The 24,197-nt window shown below is 41.5% G+C and overlaps 1 protein-coding gene across 2 annotated transcripts; it reads right to left on the minus strand.

Moving 5' to 3' along the window:
• Positions 1-3,189: 3,189 nt before the first annotated feature.
• Positions 3,190-19,856, minus strand: b3galt6 (UDP-Gal:betaGal beta 1,3-galactosyltransferase polypeptide 6). 2 transcript variants are annotated; one of them, XM_063033116.1, is made up of 3 exons: positions 19,605-19,625; positions 18,057-18,159; positions 3,190-8,237 (listed from the first exon to the last, which is right to left on the minus strand). In XM_063033116.1, exon 3 carries the CDS (start codon positions 8,201-8,203, stop codon positions 7,211-7,213), a length of 993 nt encoding a protein of 330 aa, XP_062889186.1. In that variant the 5' UTR covers positions 8,204-8,237; positions 18,057-18,159; positions 19,605-19,625; the 3' UTR covers positions 3,190-7,210. The 2 variants fall into 2 exon arrangements, with proteins under 2 accessions (XP_062889186.1, XP_062889185.1); XM_063033115.1 differs by lacking the exons at positions 18,057-18,159; positions 19,605-19,625 and adding an exon at positions 19,683-19,856.
• Between the last annotated feature and the right edge of the window lie 4,341 nt (positions 19,857-24,197).

The following is a 24,197-nucleotide window of genomic DNA, read 5'->3' on the forward strand; positions in this document are numbered from 1 at the left end:
TAGATCACCTGTAATTTTCACTTCCTGCAGAATATTAATGTACATGGCTATGGTGATCCTCCAGGGCTACAGCCACCCTTGGCATAAAGTTGCCAGGGAGGTCTCGGTGCAGTGTCAGAAGCCTGCAATGCAGGAATATGTCTGTGGGGAAGAAGTTTCTTCTCCTTGAGTAAGGGGTTTATTTGTGTTACTTCCACAATGCAGGGAGCAGCAAGCTATGAAAAGTGGTAAAGATCAGCAGAAACTCCCTGTAGTTATTCAGAGGCTGGGAAGCTGATTGCGATTAGACCATTGTGGTTAAAGCAGTTAAGCCACACAAATAACTTTGTCATTGAAGTTGTAGGTCATCAGAAATTTCAATAAAGACAAAATGCAAGAATTGGCTTTGTCAATAGCATGACTAAAGGCCAAGCAAATATTGTGAAATCTGATGCTTCAGTGAGTAAACAAATACTGTCCTTTCCCAGACCAGTGAGGTTAAAATGTCCGCAGACAAATTTTAAGTGGTGTACAACTTTTTAAATACTGTTTGGAGAGATTTATGATGCTAAAGCTCAGAACACCAAAGAAAGGACAATAGTTTTGACAGAAACAAGAGCTTTAAAAATGTATTCAAAATCAATCTATTTTAGATTAATTCAATTTTCAGCAGTCTTTTTTGTGTGGGCATGTGAATTTCTTATCTAAAGTGCATAAAAGCAGGTATTTGAATAATTTAGTGTAGCAACATGTATTATATCCAAGGTATCTGTATTCATATAAAAATTCAAATTAATAATGTTAGCTATTGGATTTGACTATAACATACTGCTTCTGGGTAAAAAGCACTGATCCTTGTTGGTGGCTGAGAAAACATGTTACAGAAAGCATCCAAAATGCTCAGCAGAATCTGAATAGAAAAATGTTTCAGGTTTACAACCTTCCATCAAATTGTGGAAGGAAAAATAGAAAAAACTGGAAGTAACAATCTGCTGTAGGAACTCAGCAGGTCAAGCAGCATTGTCAGGAGGAAATAAATTCAGTGTTTCTCAGTTCCGATTCAGAATTTTGAGCAGAATGGAGGCGCGAGATGGACTCCACTTCTACTTTTTATGCTGGACCCACAACATTAAAAAAAACTTCCTTTCTCCCATTGCTGCTACTTGATTTCCCAAGTTCCTCCAGCAGATTGCTTGTTGCTCCAGATTCCAGCATCTGCAGTCTCGTGTCTTGATTAAAAATCTGTACGTGTGAAGAAAGAGGGGAAGAACGAACAAATGGGAAGTTTACGAGTGTTCCAGTGGAGTAAGACAGGAGACAATGGGCAGCAAGATTGAGGGGGGCTGAATAAACAGCCACACTAGACTGGTTGCAGAGGAGTTTTGTAAAATGGACACCCCCCCCCCACCCCAGATCAGTAGTCTTGATCATTTGGATACTAGTCTAGTAAGTTATCCACATTGTCACTACATCTTTCAATTAGAAGTTACAACATAATTAATAACACAATATTCACTGCTTGCCAAGAAAAATATCATTTCACCAGCAAAATCTGATTATGGCTCTGACTGGTGGGAAACAAAGTTAAACAGCAGGTACTGCATTTCTGGAATTTCACAGAAAGGAGACAAGATCAGATTCAACAGGTGACTGAGCAATAGATCTGAAAAATGATTCTTCTCCACCCCCCCCCCCCCACCAAACAATTGTGAAAAGATAATAGTAGCATCACTTTGGAAATAATGCAGGTTGGCCCACTGAACCTGAAGGGCAGTGGGGTAGAAAGTGGAGACAGGAGAAAGCCGTGAGTTTGGGGGGTGGGGGGGGGGGGAGAGCAAGCTGTGGAACTGCACAGGGTTTGGTTGAAGGCCCTGGAAACCAGTGGTAGAGAATTGTTATTTAAGAAAAAAGGGGCAAATTAAAAATCACTGATGTGGGAGAAAGCAAATGGTATATTGGAATCGAATTCTTAGAAAATGGAGTAAGAATGAAAGTAGCCAAGGCAGAATTATAGGGACATTGTTCACTAGCACCTCCAGAAATGAAGATATTGATGTAGGATACAATTAGATATGGACCATGTTAGGGAGGAAAATGCAAGAGAAAAAAAAAGCAATTTGTGGCATCTATAGTTAAATTTTTAAAAACTCTTCCTTTAAACTATTTGGATAGAAGTCATCAGGTCCTGACTGCCTTTAGTCCCAGTAGGCTTCCAAAACATTGGCCTTTGTGATAGAGGCTGTTCAAAGTTTTCTTCCTATTTGAAGCCAGCCCATCTGATATTTGCAATGTTCTCCCAATACAAAAAATATCAGTTTAAATTATCTTCTTTGTTTCCCCAGTCTCACTTCGCAAGGTTTTACTCTCAACTATCCTATTTTTCTGTATATTGCCAAACACTATTTGATTGACACTTTTCTCCCAATCTATTTTCTCCCTTCCATTTTAGGTATTTAGTTCTCCGCTGCTGGTTCCTGAAGAATTCCCGTTCCTTTTGCCCAGTTCTTTTAGCTTTGGTCAAATACAAAGATAGTATTAATACCATCTCATTTTAATAAGAGATTGTCATTATCACATTGTAATGATCGCATGGTAAAATTCCTGATACAGCATCAAGATGCACAAAAGCATTGAGGGACATTACAAGGGAATGGCAGAAAAACTGTCCAGGGCAAACTGGGGAATGAGGCTAAAGTCAAGTTAGATGATCAGTGGCAGATATCCAAACAGCCATCTCAATGCACTGCAGAAATTCATCCCAATCAGAAACAGACTTAATGGTAAAGACAAACCGAAGGAGGTAGAGGAAAATATTAAGCCAAAACCAAAAGCATTGATAGTCAAATATCTGAGAGAAAATAAGCACTTTCAAACTGAACAGGTCCAAAAGGCTGAAGGAAAGCAAGGAAATCAAGGGGCGGGGGCAGCAAATGTGTTTCTATTGTTCTACACAGATCTAGCGGGCTTTATAATGCCCACTCTATCCTCCGGAATGCTTCATTTGTGGCTGCTGGCTGAAGCTTCTCCACTTAACTAGGAATTGAAGTGCCAGGGACATGTTCTGCCATTTAGAACCCCACTCCCATTTTCACCATAGACCTCAATACACTATTTGTCTTGCTCCAATGGATCTGACACCCACAGCCTTCAAGGTGGCAGCGGTGTTCATTAGGAAAAGCCGGAGGAATAACACAAACACAAAAATAACCATCATAGTGTATATGTTTTAATTACTGATCACCATACATTTAAACATCGTCACATTTTCCAACAGACAACGCATGATATTTTAAATTTGTTCATTAAAAGTCACTGCATAATACATTAATACACCTATAGAATTTGCTTTAAATCAGATTTACTTCACGCTGCATCCCAAGTACAGTGACCAGAGTACAGGGAACTAACCAGGGCAGGGCACAGCAAGTTGGTACAGTTTCGGCTGACTACTGGTCACAGGCAGACCACCTACTCTATTCTATCCCATACAGAGTGATGTGTACAGCAGCAAGAGCAACATGCTGACAGCCCAGAAGGGCATGAAACTCAGCAGTATTCAATAGATTTGGGGAAGGGGCATGTGGGTGAAATCTAAATAATAGATAAAAGAAATTGAATACAAAAGGTATTACATGTTAGAGTCAAAATTAGAACTTGGATAGGACTTCATAAACTGCATGAACAATAAAGAAATACAAAGATACAGATAATTATGGGATTTTTAAACTTAGAAGTATGTCCAGTTGTATTTCCTTATATATGTAACAAGTAACTAATTTCTGAGGTTTGGGAACTGCATCAGTTCATTGTATATCACACAGTACACCTCAGATTTAAAACTCATTAGTTCCCAACCTGAGAAAAAGATCATGCTTCTGGTTTAAAACTTCCTTTTCCATGATTTCTTTATGCAGCATCTAGTTTGATCTTCAAGCAAAAAAAAAAATGCACATTAGCTGCCCTGACTGCAAGTTCTGCTACCAGTTCCTGACAATCCACAAGCTGCCCTAACTCTGACAATTAAGCATTCTGTCCCCTTGTCAGTCATTAATGGGGCGAGGAGCATTTTATCAAGTGTTAATAAATGGGACTTTCAATCAGTTCAGAACCACTGACTTTAATTAATGAACAATACTAATAGTGTAGAAGGATATTTAAAAAAATGCATTTATTACCTTCCTTGTATTGAAATGCATACACAAATTGTGGTACCATTAGATGTTAAATATTGGTATGCACCATTAACCTTCTATACTTTTACTACATTGAAAATTCAAATGCATTACTACAACTCTACAATAGACATAGAAAATGTCCCAGGTATTGTGGAAAACTTCAAGTACTGGTTTTTCAATTAATTGAAAATGGAAATGTGCATTTTCAGCAGACAGCAAGAACTCATGCACAGAGGCAAGGTTAACAGTTTTTAAACTGAATCCAGCTGAAATAAGAGTTCCAATTCCAACAGCTCATTCATGCACAACAAATCTGTCAAGAGATCAGTTTTCAGCTCAGCGTTCTTTGATGCAAAATCTCTATCACAATCCATATATGGAAGCATTCAAGCACAACACATCATTTGCCCATTGTTCCCTTTCTGCTGAGATTCCAGGTGGAAGGTACAGTGATGGTGTACATCTTGGCATTGTCTCCAGCAAGTCATCATCCCCTACAGTGCATCAGTGATGCTGCGACGCTGCTGAAATATGAAAGCCTCCACTGAATGGAGGTGTGTTTACAAGGGAAATAGCTCTATTGGCAATTTCTGCTGAAATGTCAGAGGCATTAAAGAAAGGTAATGCCCAATAAGGTAAACATCCACAGCAAGCTTAATACAAGGTGATAACTAGCAAAGGTGTTATTTCTCTCATTGTCATTCTGGATGGAAGGTTTTATCAAGCACAATTAACCAGCATTTTAATTACAAAATGATTTGCAGGTTTCACAGAAAATAAATAGTTACATTTAATTTTATCACTCCTATAGTTTACTCTATTTTACAGCAAGAAGAAATTTCAAACTAATAGCACAGTGGATGACAGCTCCACATGGGAGGTATATTGTACACTGACTGGCTCAAGACTGCGTGTACAAGGTAAATTGGTACATACTTTAATATTTTCAAAAGCCTGAATAGTGAGAACTGGGTCCAGATTTACAAAACCTCCTTGGAGGAGCAAAAACACATTGAGAGCAAATATTAACCTTAATTTTAAAAACCAAGGTCTACATTCAAGGAAAATGCTTCCATCAAGGTTTGTAAAACACACTATACCACAAGTTCCCATGTCGTTTCTCCTAGTGAGAACCATTTTTGTTCTGAAGGAAAACCTTTCCCCTTGAACCTAGCCATTTTCATTCCATTCCCACTAATTAATAAATACCTTATTTACTCCAAGAAATTTTATCAAAATAGTTTAAAAATCATTAGATGGTTCTGGATCAAAATTGGGGATCAGAATAAAAAAAACTCCAAAATAGTGTTGCCACCCATCTTTCAACAAAATAACTAGCTGTTTTTGAAATGATCACCAATTAGAGTTCTGCACTACATGTAAACTCAGTTTAGGCCTTCACAGGGAGCATGTTCACATCGGTTTACCCACTGCCTAATGAAAGGGCAACTTACCAGATCTTACTTTCAATTGGTGCTGGTTTTGTGCTGTGGCTCCTTGGTCATCTGCTGCATTGGACTCACAATTCCAATTGCACCAGTCAATGGACTACAACTTGGACATGCTCTTTGATTAGGTAACAGTAAAAGGTGTTACTGAAAGAAAAGTACGCTTCAATCTTTGGACATTGCCAGCAGTCATAAAAAAATACTCAGTTCAGCCTGCATCAAACTGATGCACCCTACCAAATGCTGAGAGACAGCAACAGTTTTGAAAAATCATTTAGCACCCACACAGAAATTATACAAGTGCTTAGCTTTTGAAAATTGTTGCTATCTTTTCATGTGTTCTCTGCTGTTATTATTCAATCTCTTTTCCTATTACAAATATTTTTGGCCATACGCAAGCACACATGTGGAATCGCAAAATGTCCAAAATATTTTAAGCTTACCCTAGTAACAGCAGGAAAATACATCCCCAAAACTTAGGAGTAACTTAATTTTCAGAATTCAGCAAGCCTGTTTAATATTTGCATCAAAATTTTCCCAAAATGCTACTTGACAATAATACTTCCATAATTACCCAAACTATTGAGTCTTCTGAATTTTATGATTCCCTGCAACGAAAACCAGCACAGCACAAACCCTACACAATAGGATTCTTACTGTGGATTCCTGCATTTCCAGAGAATTGAGTACACTCTACGGGAGAGTGAAATCTCAAAAACTGCAAACCATTGCGCACCCCCCGCCACCACCAAATCCCCAAGTCCAGCAGAGCTGCAGTTTAAAGATGAATCAATTCCGCAGTTGGTCAAAGAGTAAAACTGAACAATGCCAGCAGATCATGCAACAGCAACATTCAAGAAAATGCATTTGTCATGCAAATTTAGTTGGACATGTTGATAATATTTCCCGTATCGTAACATTTTAATGCAAGTTATCCCTGGCTCTAGTTTTTTTTTTAAAAAACAAACAATGTGTTGCTTTCTGAGCTAAAAATCAATCTTACTTTTAGCAAATTTTACTGTCAGAAAAGGGAGAATTCAAACTTACAATAAATGGACCAGAAGAAATTGACAAAATTCAAGGCTCAGGGTCAAGCCAAAGGCTTTTACCCGAAGAAACTATTAATAAGCATATAGATGCATATGCATACACACAAATATATTAACATTTACTGTTGAATTAGACAAATTCCAGAGCTTTAGACTCTTGTGCAATTAAATACAAGTACAATAGGACCCATGGACCTCTCTGTAGTCACTGGTTCAATTTACAAATACTGAGTGTTCTTCTGGACACCTTTTGCACCCAGAAATTGAGCAAATGCAAATCTCGTCTATGAAGATAGTTAGACATGGACCAAATCCTTGGCACTACAATGTGCTATTCTCAACTCTGATCAGGAAGAACAGCAATTTTATGCTTTTTGGAAGAAAACACTTATTCAAGTGCAAATCCCAGACTTGCAATCAAGACCAATGTGCTCCCAAAGTACTGAGAAGTGATGGAGTCCCTTTTTAAGAGAAATTTCCTGCGTTGACATCCACTCCATCATTCTGAATTTTCTGAACAGGTCTCGCTGACTCCTCCTTGTCAGGGCCAAGTTGTTCATCAGGGTATGCCATCTTTTCGCTGGCAGCACTGGGATGGTGGGACATACCAATCATAAATATACGAGAGCCTCACTTTTACCTCTTCTTTGCACAGTTTTCCTTCCCTTTGGAGTGTCTGCTGTTTCTCCAGCATATCCTCAATACTTTGCTTGTGCGTCACAATGTACTTGTTGTTGCAGCCACGTGATTTGTACTCTGTGTCAAACCGTGGGTCATGCAGGCGTTTGACATCAACTGGCGCCAGCCAAGTACCCAAAGACACATCCTCGCTCTGCCATACCTTCAAATAATCAATGTTAATTCGAATGTAGTGCACCAAGTCGGCAGATAGAACATACCCACCCCCGAGAGCATAAGGCAAATAATAGTCACACAGTACCCAATTGCTCTCTCTCCATTTTCCAGTGGACTTAACTCTTCCTCGTCCAGAGAAGAAACCCCAGTAGAGTTTCTTAGGCTCCTTTGCCTTCAGTTCTTCTTTAATGATATCCAACCTAGCAAAAGTGTCATCATCTGCTTTCAAGACAAACTTAAAATCCACATTTTGGTCCACCCATGCATACATGTGGAGAATCTTATTGGTAAGGTTCTCGTAGGAGTCCTTCAAGTCTGGGAGTAGCAGTAGATCATGATGCCGACCATCTTCCTGCTCCAGGTTTTGAACTTCCTCTGGTGCAAGCCCACTAGTGCCGATGGCAAAGAAAGGGAGTATTTCTGGGTCCCGATTGGCTAGCCACGTGCTCCTGATGATGCTCCTCCTCTCAGTATACTTTGGGCCTGTGGTGATCAGCAGCACGAGAAAGGCAGAGAGACCTTTGCTTCTGCTGTGACCCTGATCGTTTGCTCGCCTTTCCACGCCATGTGGTAAGCCTGGAGATTTCAATGTCTCTGAGGTGCATTTAGCCAAGTAAAGTAACATCAGTGCAAACAAGGATAGAGTGGCAATACCAAGGGCTGTTTTGTGACGACAGAAAAGTCGAGCTAGATTCATTGTGAAGGTGCTTGGAGCTCTGGAGTGCTTTCAGCTAGAGGGAGAGAAAAAAAGGCCGATTTATTAACAAGAAAAACAGGATTGTTCCATATTATCAGTTTTACCTTTTTGTTACTAACCTTTTATAGCAAACACACATCTTTTAACATAGTCTCTTAGTAATCTCTGAAAATAACTACTTGTTGCCAAATTAACTTTTTTAGTATCAGCTTATATGCACAAAAATCACTGAAAGTTAGCCAACGGATGGGGAAACAAAACACTGAACAATGTATACCGAGAAATTGACTAAATAACCATGTTTACAATTCGTAAAACAAGCGTTCTTAGGAACTTGAAATTATCTGACAGTCAGTTTATCATTTTGAATTGTTAACTTATAATTAGACATTTAATAGTTTTGGAAGAAATTGTTGCATAATAATCTAAGAAACAGGAGTACAAGTAGACCAATTAGCTTTCAATTTGGCTTCATCAAATAATAAAATCCTCAACTTCAATACCATCTTCCTGCTTTCACCCCATGGTGTTTAAAGGCCTGTCAATCCCCACCTTTATAGCTACCTGGGATAGAGGATTCCACAGATTCATGGTCTTCAGAGAAGAAATTCCTCTTGCCTTTTCTGCCTGTACACTATGCAAGCACATCCAGATCTAAACTATGTAAAATTTAATCAGAACTTCCCCATTTAATACTCACTAAAAAGTCATTAAGGCAAAGATGGAATACAAAAACAAGCTAGCCAATGATATGGAAAAAGATACTAAGTTTCTTCAGATGCATAAAGTGTAAAAGACAGGTGAGGTCATATCAAACCACTGGAAAATGACGCTGGAGAGGTAGTAATGGGAGAACAAGGAAATGACAGACAAACTGGTAAGTCTTTTGCCTCAGTCTTCATTGTGGAAGATACTAGCAGGATGGTGGAAGTTCCAGGTGTCAGGGTCATGAAGTATGTGAAGTTACCATTCCTTGAGAAGGTTCAAGGGAAATTGAAAGGTCTGCAGGTAAATAAGTCACCTCAATGAGATGGTGTACACACCAGGGTTCTGAGAGAGCTGGTTGAAGAGATTCTAGAGACATTAGTAATGATCTTCCAAGAATCACTAAGTTCTGGAATGGTTTCAGAAGAAACGGAAAATTACAAATGTCACTCCACTCTTCAAGAAAGGACAGGGGCAGAAGAAAGGAAACTATAGGCCAGTTAGTCTGACCTCAGTGGTTGGGGAGTTGATTATTAATGATGAGGTCTCAGGATACTTGAACGCACATGATAAAATAGGCCGTAGTCAGCATGATTTCCTCAAGGGAAAATCTTTCCTGACAAATCTGTTGGAATTCATTGAAGAAACAAGCAAGATAGACAAAGGAGAATTGGTTGATGATCTGTACTTGGATTTTCATAAGGCCTTTGACAAGGTGTCACACACAAGGCTGCTTAACAAGCTAGGAGCCCATGGTATTACAGAAAAGGTTCCAGCATGGATAAAGCAGTGGCTGATAGGTAGGAGGCAAAGATTGGGAATAAAGGGAGTCTTTTCTGGATTCATTATGTTACGTCAATGATTTGGATAATGGAATTGATGGCTTTGTTGCAAAGTTTGCAGACGCTATGAAGATGGATGGAAGGGCAGGTAGTTCTGAGGAAGTAAGAGGCTACAGAAGGACTTAGATTAGGAGAATGGGCAAACAAATGGCAGATAGAACAGTGTCAGAAAGTGTATGATCATGCACTTTGGTAGGAAAAAAAAAGGTTAGACTATGTTCTAAATACACAAATATGAGGCACAAAAAGGAGTTGTACAGGATTCCCCAAAGGTTAATTTGCAGGTTGACTCTGTAGTGAGGAAGGCAAATGCGATATTAGCACTCATTTCAGAGGAAAAGAATACAAAAGCAAGGATGTAATGTTAGACTTCTATAAAGCACTGGTGAGGCCTCACGAAGTATTGTGAGCAGCTTTGGGCCCATCATCACTGAAACTGGAGAGGGTTCAAAGGAAGTTCACGAAAATGATTCCAGAATTGAATGGCTTATCATATGAAGAGTGATGGCTCTGGGCAGGTATTCACTAGAATCCAGAAGAATGAGGGGTGACCTTATTGAAACCTATTGATTGGGGAAAGGCCTTGTTAGAGTGGATGTGGAGAGGATGTTTCCTATAGTGGGAGAGTCTATGACCAGATGATACAGCCTCAGAATAGAGGGTGTCCTCTTAGAACAGATGAGGAGGCATTTCTTTTGCCAGAGAGTGGCGAATCTGAGGAATTTGTTACCACAGTTAACTGCGGAGGCAAAGTCTTATGTATAGTTAAGACAGTGGTTGCTTGATCAATGATCAATCAGGACATGAAGGGATATGGGGAAAAGGCAGGAGATTGGAGTTAACAGGAAAATTGGATCAGCCATGATGAATTGGCAGAGCAGATTCAATGGGCCAAATGAACCAAGTCTGCTTCTACATCTCATGATCTAGTTGCAATAAAAGCCAACATTTTGTTAGCTTCCTAATCATCTGTTCTGTATGTTAATAATTAATGCACTAGAACCTCCAGATCTCTTTGTACTGCAACACTTTTTCTAATCTCACTCCATTTAAATAATAATAATCCACTTATTTCTTCCTCAAAGTGGATTACTGTCCACATTTTCCTGCATTATAATCTGTCATCTTCATTCCTACTCACTAAGCCTTGGCTGTCTGCTTGCTTCCTCCTCACAACCTGCCAAACTACTCGTCCCTGGTCCACATGTCCCTCCCCATGGATCTCCCACCTGGCACTTATCCCTGTAAGCGCAACTGCTACACCTGTCCCTACACCTCCTCTCTTGCCACCATTCAGGGCCCCAAACAGTACTTCCAAGTGAGGCAACACTTCACTTGTGAGTCTGTTGGGGTCATCTATTGCATCCGGTGCGGCCTCCTCTACATCGGTGAAACCCGACGCAGATTGAGGGACCGCTTCGTCGAGCACCTCCGCTCCGTCCGCCAAAACTGACAGGATCTCCCAGTAGCCACCCACTTCAGCTCTGCTTCCCACTCCCATTCAGATATGTCCATACATGGCCTCCTCTACTGCCATGATGAGGCTAAACTCAGGTTGGAGGAGCAACACCTCATATATCATCTAGGTAGTCTCCAGCCCCTTGGTATGAACATAGAATTCTCCAACTTCCAGTAATTCCCTCCCCCTTCCTCTCCCTATCCCTATGTCACCCTGCACCCTCCCCCAGCTGCCTACCACCTCCCTCTTGGTTCCGCCTCTTTCTACTACCCACTGTGTTTTCCCCTATTCTTTCCTCACCTTTCCTGCCTACCACCTCCCTGCCTCCCTTCCCCCACCCCTTTATCTTTCCCCTTACCAGTTTTTCACCTGGAACTTACCAGCCTTCTCCTTTCCACCCTCCCCCCACCTTCTTTATAGGGCCTCTGCCCCTTCCCTCTACAGTCCTGACAAAGGGTTCCGGCCCGAAACGTCGACTCCATCGTTTCCACAGATGCTGCCTGGCCTGCTGAGTTCCTCCAGAGTGTTGTGAGTGTTGCTTTGACCCCAGCATCTGCAGATTATTTTGTGTTTACGCATCATCAACTAGTTTGTCCACAGTATTCTGCTACTTGATCCATGTCATTAACACAAGTCTGCAGTTGCCACATTGGCCCCATCAGCCATCTGAGAACATACAAAATCAAAATGAAACTTATCCTCAACTTTAGCTGATCACCGAGTTATTATTATTGTGTGCGCATGACAGACCCTGAGCTGGTCCCATTCATCTACGTTTGGTCCATATCCTATTCATGCAGGTACAGTATATGAACATGTCTACATGTCTTCAAAGTTGTAAATTTATCTGCCTCTACCACTTCCTCTAGCAGCTTGTTCGACCATTCACCACCCTGCTAAGAAAAATCTTGCCCTTTAGGTCCTCTTTAAATATTTCCCCTGTCATCTTATATTTTTGTCCTCCAGATTTATTCTACCCTGCCCTTGGCAGACTGATCAGCTACTTCAAGAGATGTCTACCCTGAAGTTTAAATCTATCGATTTCAGCAAGGCATTTAATAAGGTACCCCATGCAAGGCTTATTGAGAAAATAAGGAGGCATGGAATCCAAGGGGGCATTGCTTTGTGGATCTAGAACTGGCTTGCCCACAGAAGGCAAAGGGTGGTCGCAGACGGGTCATATTCTGCATGGAGGTCGGTCACCAGTGGAGTGCCTCAGGGATCTGTTCTGGGACCCTTACTCTTCATGATTTTTATAAATGACCTGGATGAAGAAGCAGAGGGATGGGTTAGTAAGTTTACTGATGACACAAAGGTTGGGGGTATTGTGGATAGTGTGGAGGGCTGTCAGAGGTTACAGCGGGACATAGATAGGACACGAAACTGGGCTGAGAAGTGGCAGATGTAGTTCAACCCAGATAAGTGTGAAGTGGTTCATTTTGCTAGGTCAAATATGATGGGAGAATATAGTATTAACGGTAAGACTCTTCGCATTGTGGAGGATCAGAAGGATCTTGGGTCCGAGTCCATAGAACACTCAAAGCAACTGCGTAGGTCAACTCTGTGGTTAAGGCAGCATACGGTGTATTGGCCTTAAATCGTGGAATTGAATTTAGGAGCTGATAGGTAATGTTGCAGCTATATAGGACGCTGGTCCGACCTCACTTGGAGTACTGTGGTCACCTCACTACAGGAAGGATGTGGAAACCATAGAAAGGGTGCAGAGAAGATTTACATGTTGCCTGGATTGAGGAGCATGCCTTATGAGAATAGGTTGAGTGAACTCGGCCTTTTCTCCTTGGAGCGACGGAGGATGAGAAGTGACCTGACAGAGGTGTACAAGATGATGAGAGGCATTGATCATGTGGATAGTCAGAGGCTTTTTCCTAGGGCTGAAATAGTTGCCATAAGAGGACACAGGTTTAAGGTGCTGAGGAGTAGGTACAAAGGAGATGTCAGGGGTAAGTTTTTTTTCTTAAACTCAGAGTGGTGAGTGTGTGGAATCGGCTGCCAGCAATGGTGGTGGAGGTGGATACAATAGGGTCTTTTAAGAGACTTTTGGATAGGTACATGCTGCTTAGAAAAACAGAGGGCTATAGGTAAGCCCATTGATTTCTAAGGTAAAGACATGTTCGACACAACTTTGTGGGCTAAAGGGCCTGTATTGTGCTGTAGGTTTTATGCTTCTCTGCAACAAGATTTCAGTGAAACTGTCTCTCACTGTTTCCCCCTCTGTGCTGGTATCTTCCCCCTTCTTTCTCAGTCCTGAAGGAGGGTCTCGGCATGAAACATTGACTGTTCATCCATTTCCATAGATGCTGCCTGACTGGCAGAGTTCCTCCAGCATTGTGTGTGTTGCTTTGTATTTCCAGCATCTGCAAACTTTCTCACGTTAATGATCTCCTTTTTCTCTGCCCTTCATGGTTTTAAACACCTCTATCAGATCAATGCCAAGTCTTCTTCAGTCTACGTAAAACAGTCTCTCCTTTATTACAGACTGTGGCAACTTTACCATCAACTTTCTATTTGCTCCCCTACTCCATCTTCTCCCTCTGCAATTTTCAGTCATCCTTTGCTAGTTTAAAAAAAGTATCCCAATTCTCTGGCCAACCATTAGTCTGACCAATAGAGAACTCCATTTTAATTTTATACCATACTTAATTTCTTTTGTTAGCCGCAGTCAGTGCAATTTTGTCTTACGGAATCTTTCTTCCACAACTGAGTATCTTTGTTAGGAATTACAAATATCTGCCATCTCATCCCTTAACAATCCACTTTAGTCAACTCTGTCCTCACACCACTGTAATTGCCTTTATTTAAATTAGGACACAATTTTCAGACCCAGGTTTCACACTCTCAAACTGAATTTGAAATTCCACTGTGCTATAATCATTCTTTCCCTGGGGGGATTCTTTCTGAAGAAATCAATTAACCATATTTCAATACCAAAGCTAAAATAGTCTGCTTGCTGAGGTTCTCTAGTGTGTCACTTTCAGAAATCATTCTTTGAATGTGTGGAAAGCTAATGCTGCCAATTTCATTTGGCCAATTTGTATAGTTAGCATCTCTTTGATTGCAGTACTTTGCTGACAAGCCCCTTATCTTGATTTATAGTGTGCCCTTCAGTATAGGTACTGTTGGGGCTGTTGTACTACATTTCTCACTAATTTTTTTTAAACTCCACCCCAAGCTGCTTATTGGGCCTGTTATTCAAATCATCAAGAAGATTAATGGAACAAGGCACAGGACTACAAAGCCAAGTACATGATAATAATGTTGATTAGCCCAACTGGGAATTCAGTGGGAATGGATTAAGTCACCTTTACCCAACACATTACAATATACTGGAAAATAACACCACAAAACACTGAGTAAGGAAGCTATTAATCTTTTACAGTCAGCATGGAATTAGAGTTGACGTATTGACTAAGATTAGAAATGTTGGCAGGTGTGTGGAATGAGTGGTTAATTAATAGCCAAGCAAATCTTTTTAAAAATAAACTGGATCAACATATGCTGAGAATAAAGATCAGGATCAAAGACTATGCGGGACTATGTTTGAACAAATATTTTTCCTTTATTGCATCCATCTTCAAATGCACCCAGATGAATGTCATGCTGAATGATACTTTAAGGGGCTACACCCATTTTATGGTTTCTTCTATTATTTTGGCAAAAGAATGAGAAATTGATTTTAGGATCTCTTGTGCTACCTCTGATTTCCTGATTAATGTGAAGGACTTGCAAGCTTTAACTAACAGGCAATTCCCCCCCCCTGCCCCCCGCAATTTCCTATGGAAATAAGACAGTTGCATTTATATACAATCACCTCCCAGAGCCACAGAATAACAATGGACATTTACAGCCAACAAACATCTTCTGAAATCCCCGCTGTAACATAGCAGACACTGGAGTTTCAAATCATCCTGTTCAGCTAATCTGCCAATGCAAAAGGCCATTTTAACACAAGTGAAAATAGATTCTCATTTTGTTAGAGCATCAAGAATTATTGACATGATAAAAATAGATCATTGCACAAATCCAGAATGAACTGGAGAGGAGGCAGGGTCTCAGTGATAAGAGTGTTTTATGAAAGGGTTGAATGCTATGTTGTGGTTACCTGACGGTGACATGAGGATGCCTGTGATTAGGTTTGTGGGTACAAAACCTATCACTATTAATGAGGACGTGAAGCAAATGCAGGGAAGGGTCCCAAAATGCCAATTGCACATGACAAGGTGATGAGCTCAATGCCTTTGCCACCTTGTTCATCAGCAATTGGAAAAAGGCAGCCTTTATCTGGATTTCTTTCCCCTCAGGTATAACGGGAAGAAAAATGTTACTCCAACCGCAACTTGATACTTGGACTAGTTTCAGAGGCTGAATAGGAACTGGATGGGGAAAAATATGAGACAAATGGAAGAGTAATCCGGAAAGGGACAAAATTATTTCACTTTGTTTTTAAAATCACCAGGCTTGTATGCATATGAACTATTAACATTTGTGTCTGTAATCTATTCTAACCTACATTTACATGATTACAATGATCACTGTAACAGAAGTCAAACAGAAATGCTACCATGGTCACCTGAAATAGATTAGATTAGATCATTAAATACTGAATAAAACTCACTGATCTCATCTCTTTTCTCAAATGATCAGTTTGCACCTATTCCAGAATATGCATAGGTTAGACATTGTGTCGACATTGCTAAAATTTTTAAAAAGCCCATGACAAGAGGGACACTGATTAAATCGGAACATTTCCACAGCAACATTAGGAGATCCCTTCAGAATTTATGTATAGCGGTCAGCTATTGTTGCATTTCCAGCTTGCTGTTCACGACAATTAATACAGCTATGAAAAGAATGACCTCACCAGTCATATCACTGCTAGACTGATGAGCAGAGTGCTTCAGATGCTGAATTTTTCTGCTACACTGCACAAGAGCATAATGATTAAATGCGATCTGATCTGGTAATCCAATACCAAAACACAAGGTTATAACAGTTTTCTCAGCAGCTAAACATCAGTATTCCATGCAGCAGTCACATTATTCAATACAGCACATCACCAAACGTGAGACAGTGGTCACACTTGCTTCAGCACCAGTCCTATTTCACTGGAACACTTTCATAACAGTAGATCAGAGGCACTAAGCAAAGCACCTGCCAGGGCTGGAATCAAGTGGCATTTTTGATGTCCGAGGCTTAGCTCAGGGTCAAATGGGATATCAAGACTACTCAGTCCATTCACCAGCAGAGGGACCAGGAAAAAGTACAGTATCAAAGTGCCTGGTATAGGGTCTGAAACAGATAGTTACCAGATATACAGTTTGAGGGCAATGATAGACGCAATTGGGGAGGCAGTGAAGATGAAGGCCATCTTGTACACGTAGAACCCAACAGTATACTCTTGGGTGGATAAGGAAGCACAAGGCTCCTTGAAGATTGAGGGGCAAGAGGAATGCCATTTAGCAAGATAGTCTAGCTACCAGCATGGACATTTCCAGAAAATTAATGGAGAGGGGCTTCTGAGGATGGTACTATTACAGTACAGAGGTGAGGCTAGACAAGGGGAGTCTTGCTCCAAAGGCAGAGGACTTTTTTTTTTATATTAACTTCGACTGGAACAGTTTCAGTGCTAGATGGAACAGAATATGATGGAAATTCAAAACACAGCAGTTTTTGACTCCAGTGAAAGATGCTGAAAGACTTGGTAGCGGGGGAAATTACAGAAAGGTTGTGCATGTTAGAACACACCTAACACTGCACTCTCCAAGTTATTTCTGAATATTCCCAAACGGCATTGAGTTCCGCTGTATGTAATACATTCACAAATCCTACAGCATACATACATTAATCTAGACTATAGCCCAATTCTTTAAAATCTAAAATAAAAACAGGAAATTCTGGAAATATTCAGGAGGTTACAATGGATCTGTGGAGAAACAATTAATATTTCAGACCAAAGTATTTCCAGCATTTCTGTTTTTATTTTAGATTCCAGCATTTGCAGTTTTTAAAAAAAAATTTCTCCTTTTTCAGGTGAGGAAGAACAAGGAGAGGTCAATGGGAGTAGGCAGTTTAAATAGTTTGGCATGAACTAGATGGGCCGAGGGGCCTATTTCTGTGCTGTACTTTGCTATGTACAGGTATTGCACCAAAAGCAGAGGCTCCTTTCTTTTGCATGTTGTTGTTTGTCCATCTGTGAGTAGTTTTTAAAAAAATAATTCTGCTGCATTTCTTTGTATCCACGATGAATGCCCACAAGAAGATGAAATTAATCTTTGGGTAGCACATGGTGATGTATAATAATATTTGATAATAAATTTATTTTTGAACTTTGAAAGCCATTGCTTTTCTTGCCTGCAGGCCTCATCTCATGGTTATCAATGAAGAGTTTTATAGAAAGAGCTAATATTTGGCGCAATGAGGGATTAGGCAGGGATTAGGAGTAGGCCCGAGCCAAAATGTTGAGGAAACAGAAGAGCAAGGGGAAATTTGGCCAAGGCAGGGGTTGCCCAGCTTCTTATGCCATGGAGCAACATCATTAAGCAAGGGGTCCGCAGACACCACATTGGGAACCCCGAGTTAAGGTTTGACTTGGTGGCCTGAACAAGTTATGGGCTCGATAGAGGAAAGTTCAATGTCTCACTGACAAGATGGTCTATGTCATACATTGTTGGATGAGAAGATAGAACAAAGATAGGATCAGGGATACTGGAAAGCAAAGACCTCTGGGATTACCTTTGCTACCTGGGATGACTGTGAAGTAGTAAAATACTTTGACAGAGGAGAACACGGCCAATGCTTGATGTGAACCTGACCATATCTAGACATGTACCTTGTGTGCAGACACTACTGTTTCAGAGAAGACTGCACCTTTCAGAGCTTCAGGTCCACAGTGGAAATCTCACAACGATAAGCCAATGAGGCAGGACAGAATGCTGGATAAGATGGAGAGAGTGAGGAAGCAAATTAGAAATGTAATAAACAGAAGTAGAGTTTGAATCCTTTAGAGAAAGCTTATTCTCTGGAAGACAGACAAGTTAAAGGGATTTAGGGAATTTGCTGCTGATGACTAAAAACAGTCTGATTAGAGAGACCATTTGAGATTACGTGGCTGGGGAAATGTGGTTAAATATGGCATCTGCATGTCTGGTGGGAGAAACATCCTCAGACTGTTTTGGTCGCTGATGAAAACATCACATTTCACTGTTTTGATGTACATGTGACAAATAAAGCTGATTTTTAATTTCTTAATTTAAGAAATACAAATATCAGAAATGGGACAGAATTTCTGCAGGAGACCTTGGGAGGAAAGGAAGACATCTGAAAGACAAACTGGGTGGGAAGACACCAGCTTGTTGAAAGCAAAGAATGAAGATCAAGGCAGATGTGAACAAGTGGAATAAGGCAGGGATTCAGGATTACTCAGGTCTTATAACATTTAAGTACACTGCAATGGTAGATTAATGAATTTACTGTTCTTAAAAGAGATTTAACCAGCACACTATTCAAGACATTGGTTCTCACTTCACTGAAGTATTAAAATACAATTTAGATTGTGACAAAATACTCTGCTAGTCAGGATAAGAATAAATAGAAACAGTCAACAGTACAACCGTTTGCACTGTTCAAAATGATCAGGGCTGATCTGTTGCTTTCTGCATTAGCCTGACAATCCTTAATGCCAAATCTGCACTGACCTCTGTATTAAATATATCCAGCGGCCAAGTCTCCACGGTTCCAAAGAATCATTACCTGCTAGAGTCGAGTTCCAATATTCAAATAGCTCTTAGACGATTTAGGACAACACAGTCTGCTTGATCGGAACATCAGCTAGTATCTTAGCCATTATGTGTACCATCTACAAGTACTGCAGTAAGTTAGTGAGGCTTCTTTATACTGCCCCCCCCCCCACCGTCACCCCAAAGGTCAAGGGCAGCAAGAGTACAGGAACATCATCATCCTAACTTGGAAATCTATCACTATTCTTTCATCACTGCTTGTTTTAAACACATGAATTTCAAACTCATTAACACTGTAGAAAGACTTCACTCGAAGACCACCACAGTTCATTTTAGTGACTACCACCTTGTGTTAAGGGCAATTAAACATGGGAAGCAAACACTGGTCCTGTCGATACAGCTTGTAATTTAATGAAAACACAATGCAGTATTTAGGGCAACGTGATATTATTTAGAATAATGTAATATTAGTCAGGATTATGCAGTTAAAGTAAGTGAGGTGTCATTTCAAGCAATGCAGTATTATACAATTAGGACATTGCAATATTATTAATTGGGCTGTTAAATAATGTTTACAGTAATACAGCATAAACACTTAAGGCATTATTATTCATGACAGCACAATAGTGCAGTATTATTACCAAGGCTGCAAATTTCAATATTATTGTCCTTGTCAACACGGAATTGTCTGTTCTGCTGAAACGGAGGCAATACTTCACCTTGCTCACCGCTCCATTGATTCCTGACCGAATGAGGCCGGCGACAACCCCGCGGAAGTCCAAGTGGCTCCGTCCTGCGCTTTTCCCGGCAGCGGCTGCCACCTCCTGGGCCCCAACCCCTGAAGAAGGACGCAACGAGCCGCCACCAGCATCCCCGCAGCAGGCAGCGGCCCACTGACGTGGCACCACCTCCCGGCCCTCCCTCCCAGCTTGGCGACGGCGGCGGCGGCGGCGGCCCTAGTCACCGCCCACCTTCCCTTTCGGAGGACTGCTCAGCGGCGCCCCTAGTGGCCGGGAGGACCCGGCAAAGTGCGCAGGGGCTGCGTAGGTCTCCATGGTGACGGGAGGACCAAGCGGTGCATCGCATGGACAGGACGGGAGGAATCGCCTAACCAGCCAAGTAGTATCAACAGGGAAAGAGAGAGAGAGAAAAAAAAACAATTGTCTCTTCGGACTGAGCACCTTTCAGCAGAACTAGAAGACTGAGAAGATAAGCTTGCAAAAAGGGGGATGGCGGGGCCTGCTGTATGACTGTCCCATACATAGTCCTGACGAAGGGTCTCGGCCTGAAACATCGACTGCACTTCTTCCTACAGATGCTGCCTGGCCTGCCAGCAACTTTGATGTGTGTTGCTTCCATACATAGGCCCTTCAGTTCACGTGCCCCTACCAAATATTAATTACCAGTTCCGATCTCATTTTCCAGCAATTTGTCCGTAACTTTGGTAATTCATGTGGAAATGTTTTAAGAGTCTCTGGCTCCACTACCTCTTCAAGTAGTGTTTCAGATTCCAATCATCTCTGTGTGAAAAAAATTCTTTTTCAGATCCCTCATAAATCTCCTACCTTTAACTTACATCAACGTCCTATGGTGTTTAAATACTTCACCATTCTTACTAGCCACCTATGTCCCTCATGATTTTTACATACCTTTCAGGTTCCCTCCTCAGCCTCTCACGCTTGAGGGAATACACACCTCACCTCTCAATGTCTCCGAACTGAACCAGTTCATCACAGATAACATAACAAACTACCTCTATACTTTTTCCAAATACAATTGCACAGAGGCTATTTTATTAGGTACACCTGGACACTTGCTCATTAATGCAAGTATCTTATCAACCAATCATGCTGCAGCAACTCAGTCAGAATTAGATTTAATATCACCGGCATGTATCGTGAAATGTGTTAACTTTGTAGCAGCGGTACGATGCAATACAGAATAATAGAAAAGAATACTCTCCACGGTACATCTGGAGAAATTTTCACAACACACACAAAATGCTGGAGGAACTCAGCAGGCCAGGCAGCATCTATGGAAAAAAGTGCAGTTGATGTTTTGGCCCGAGACCCTTCAGCAGGACTGGAGAAAACAAAGATGAGGGGGAGAGAGAAACACAATGGAGTTCAACCCAGATAAGTGTGAATTGGTTCATTTTGGTAGGTCAAATATGATGGCAGGGTATAGTATTAATGGGAAGGCTCTTGGCAGTGTGGATGATCAAAGGGATCTTGGGGTCCAAGTCCATAGGGGACTCAAAGCAGCTGCACAGGTTGACTCTGTGGTTAAGAAGGCTTACGATGTATTGGCCTTCATCAACTGTGGAATTGAATTTAGGGGCCGAGAGGTAATGTTGCAGCTTTATAGGACCCTGGTCAGATCACACTTGGAGTACTGTGCTCAGTTCTGGTTGCCTCACTACAGGAAGGATGTGGAAGCCATAGAAAGGGTGCAGAGGAAATTTACAAGGATATTGCCTGGATTGGGGAGCATGCCTTATGAGAACAGATTGAGTGAACTCGGCCTTTTCTCCTTGGAGCAACGGAGGATGAGAGGTGACCTGACAGAGGTGTATAAGATGATGAGAGGCATTGATATTGAGGATAGTCAGAGGCTTTTTCCCAGGTCTGAAATGGTTGCCACAAGAGAACACAGGTTTAAGGTGCTGGGGGGTAGATACGGAGGAGATGTCAGGGGTAAGTTTTTTATTCAGTGGTGAGTGCATGGAATGGGCTGCCAGCAACGGTGGTGGAGGCAGATACGATAGGGTCTTTTAAGAGACTTTTAGATAGGTACATGGAGCTTAGTAAAATAGAGGGCTGTAGGTTAGCCTAGTAATTTCTAAGGTAGGAACATGTTCGGCACAACTCTGTGGGCCGAAGGGCCTGTATTGTGCTGTAGGTTTTCTATGTTTCTATGTTACAAGGTGATAGGAGAAACTGGGAGGGGGAGGGATGAAGTGAAGAGCTGGGTAGTAGATTGGTGAAGGAGATCAGGGCTGGAGAAGGGAGAGTCCAATAGGCGAGAACAGAAGGCCATGGAAGAAAGAAAAGGGGGGAGGAGCACTAGGGGGAGGGCAGGCATGGGGACGGGGAATGGTGAAGGTGGGGGGGAGGGCATTACTGAAAGTCTGAGGAATCGATGTTCATGCCATCAGGTTGGAGGCTACCCTGACAGAGTATCAGGTGTTGTTTCTCCAATTTGAGTGGCCTCATTGCGACAGTAGAAGAGGCTAAGGACTGACATGTTGGAATGGGAATAGGATGTGGAATTAAAACTGGTGAGATTTTTGAGTGTTTTAGGTGACATACCAAATCTCCTCAAACTCCTAAAGAAATACAGCCGCTGTCGTGCCTTCTTTGTAGCTGCATTGATATAAACAAGAGAAAATCTGCAGATGCTGGAAATCCAGGCAACACACACAAAATGGGGGGGGGGGGGGGACGGGGAGCTCAAGCAAGCCAGACAGCATCCATGGAAAAGAGTACAGTCGATGTTTCAGGCCGAGACCCTTCATCAGGGTGACAAGGTTAATTCCCGGGATGGTGGGACTGTCATATGTTGAAAGATTGGAGTGACTGGGCTTGTATACACTGGAATTTAGAAGGATGAGAGGGGATCTGATTGAAACATAGAAGATTATTAAGGGATTGGACACGCTGGAGGCAGGAAGCATGTTCCCGCTGAGGGGTGAGTCCAGAACCAGAGGCCACAGTTTAAGAATCAGGGGTAGGCCATTTAGAACAGAGTTGAGGAAAAAATTTTTCACCCAGAGAGTGGTGGATATATGGAATGCTCTGCCCCAGAAGGCTGCGGAGGCCAAGTCCCTGGATGTTTTCAAGAAAGAGATGGATAGAGCTCATAAAGATAGCGGAATCAAAGGTTATGGGGATAAGGCAGGAACTGGATACTGATTGTGGATGATCAGCCATGATCACAGTGAATGGTGGTGCTGGCTTGAAGGGCCGAATGGCCTACTCCTGCACCTATTGTCTATTGTCTATTGACTGGAAAAAAAAGATGAGAAGTCAGAGTAAGAAAGTGGGGGAGAGGAGGAAGAACCAGAAGGAATAGGTGAAACTGGGAGCGGGGGCACCTATCACCTTTCAGTCCCGGTTTCAGCTATCCCTTGTGGTTCTTCTTCCCCTCCCACCACTTTCTTATTCTGACTCCTCACCTTTTTTTTCTTGTTCTGATGAAGGGTCTCGGTCCGAAACGTCGACTGAAAAACTCTTTTCCATAGATGCTGTCTGGCCTGCTGAGTTCCTCCAGCGTTTTGTATGTGTTGCTCATAGTATGATGCTACCTCTACCATACTTTTTCCTGGCTGATGCGCAGTATTAAATTTATGTGACACGTAACGCTTAGTGTTGGGGCCAAAAAGTTCCATTTCAGTCTGATCCGGCCACAAGACCTTCTTCCACATCTTTACAGTGTCTTCTAAGTGATGTTTTGCTTGTTTTACGAGCGAGGATATGCTTTTTTTTTAAAGCCAGGGCTTCTTTCTTGTCACTCTTCCATAAAACCCTTTTTGTGCAAGGCCTTAGAGATTATGGAGTCATGGACTTCATCTCCTGTTGCAGCCATTGACTTCTGCAGCTCACTCAGAGTGACTGTTGGCATCACAGTCTCTCTTACAAGCACCATTCTTCTCCAGCGACTAAGTTTAGAGAGGGGCTTGACCTAGGTAGTACAGCTGTGGTTTAATATGTTTTCCACTTTTTCACGGTGGACTGCAGTGACTCTGAGGCATGTTCAGAATCTTTGAGATTACTGCTTCTATGATCATTTCCCTGACTCGTGTCATTTGTCTTCGCTTGGTTTGGTCTGTTGAAAACCTACCATACCGTTGGAACTTACAGAGGGAGGAGGTATTTATTCAGGTGATCCTCCAATTCTCTACTTCAACAAATTGGGTGCGTTGGTATGATAATATACAGTAATGCACATAAGGAAAGTTAGAGTAATAATTACAAAGGGGATGAATATTTTACAGTTCTACAATTTTGATGTTTAATTTTTAGTAAATTGTTGGCAGGTTTTGGAGTTTTTCTTTTGATATGGCATGATGCATAATATTTTGTTAATTAGTTCAAAAATCCAACTTCAATATATTTTAAATTTAGAAAATGAGGCAGTAAAATGAGAAAATAGTTGTGGGGGCTGAATACTTTTACAAGGCACTGTATCTCGCTCCTGTATACCCCCTCGTCACCATCAGAAATTCTGCCAAT

The sequence above is a fragment of the Mobula hypostoma genome, chromosome 25 (genome assembly GCF_963921235.1).
Source record: "Mobula hypostoma chromosome 25, sMobHyp1.1, whole genome shotgun sequence".
NCBI classification, from domain to species: domain Eukaryota; kingdom Metazoa; phylum Chordata; class Chondrichthyes; order Myliobatiformes; family Myliobatidae; genus Mobula; species Mobula hypostoma.

Bases quoted from the DNA above. Each gene is read 5' to 3' on its own strand.
- b3galt6 (XM_063033115.1), bottom strand. From the start codon at position 8,203: ATGAATCTAGCTCGACTTTTCTGTCGTCACAAAACAGCCCTTGGTATT.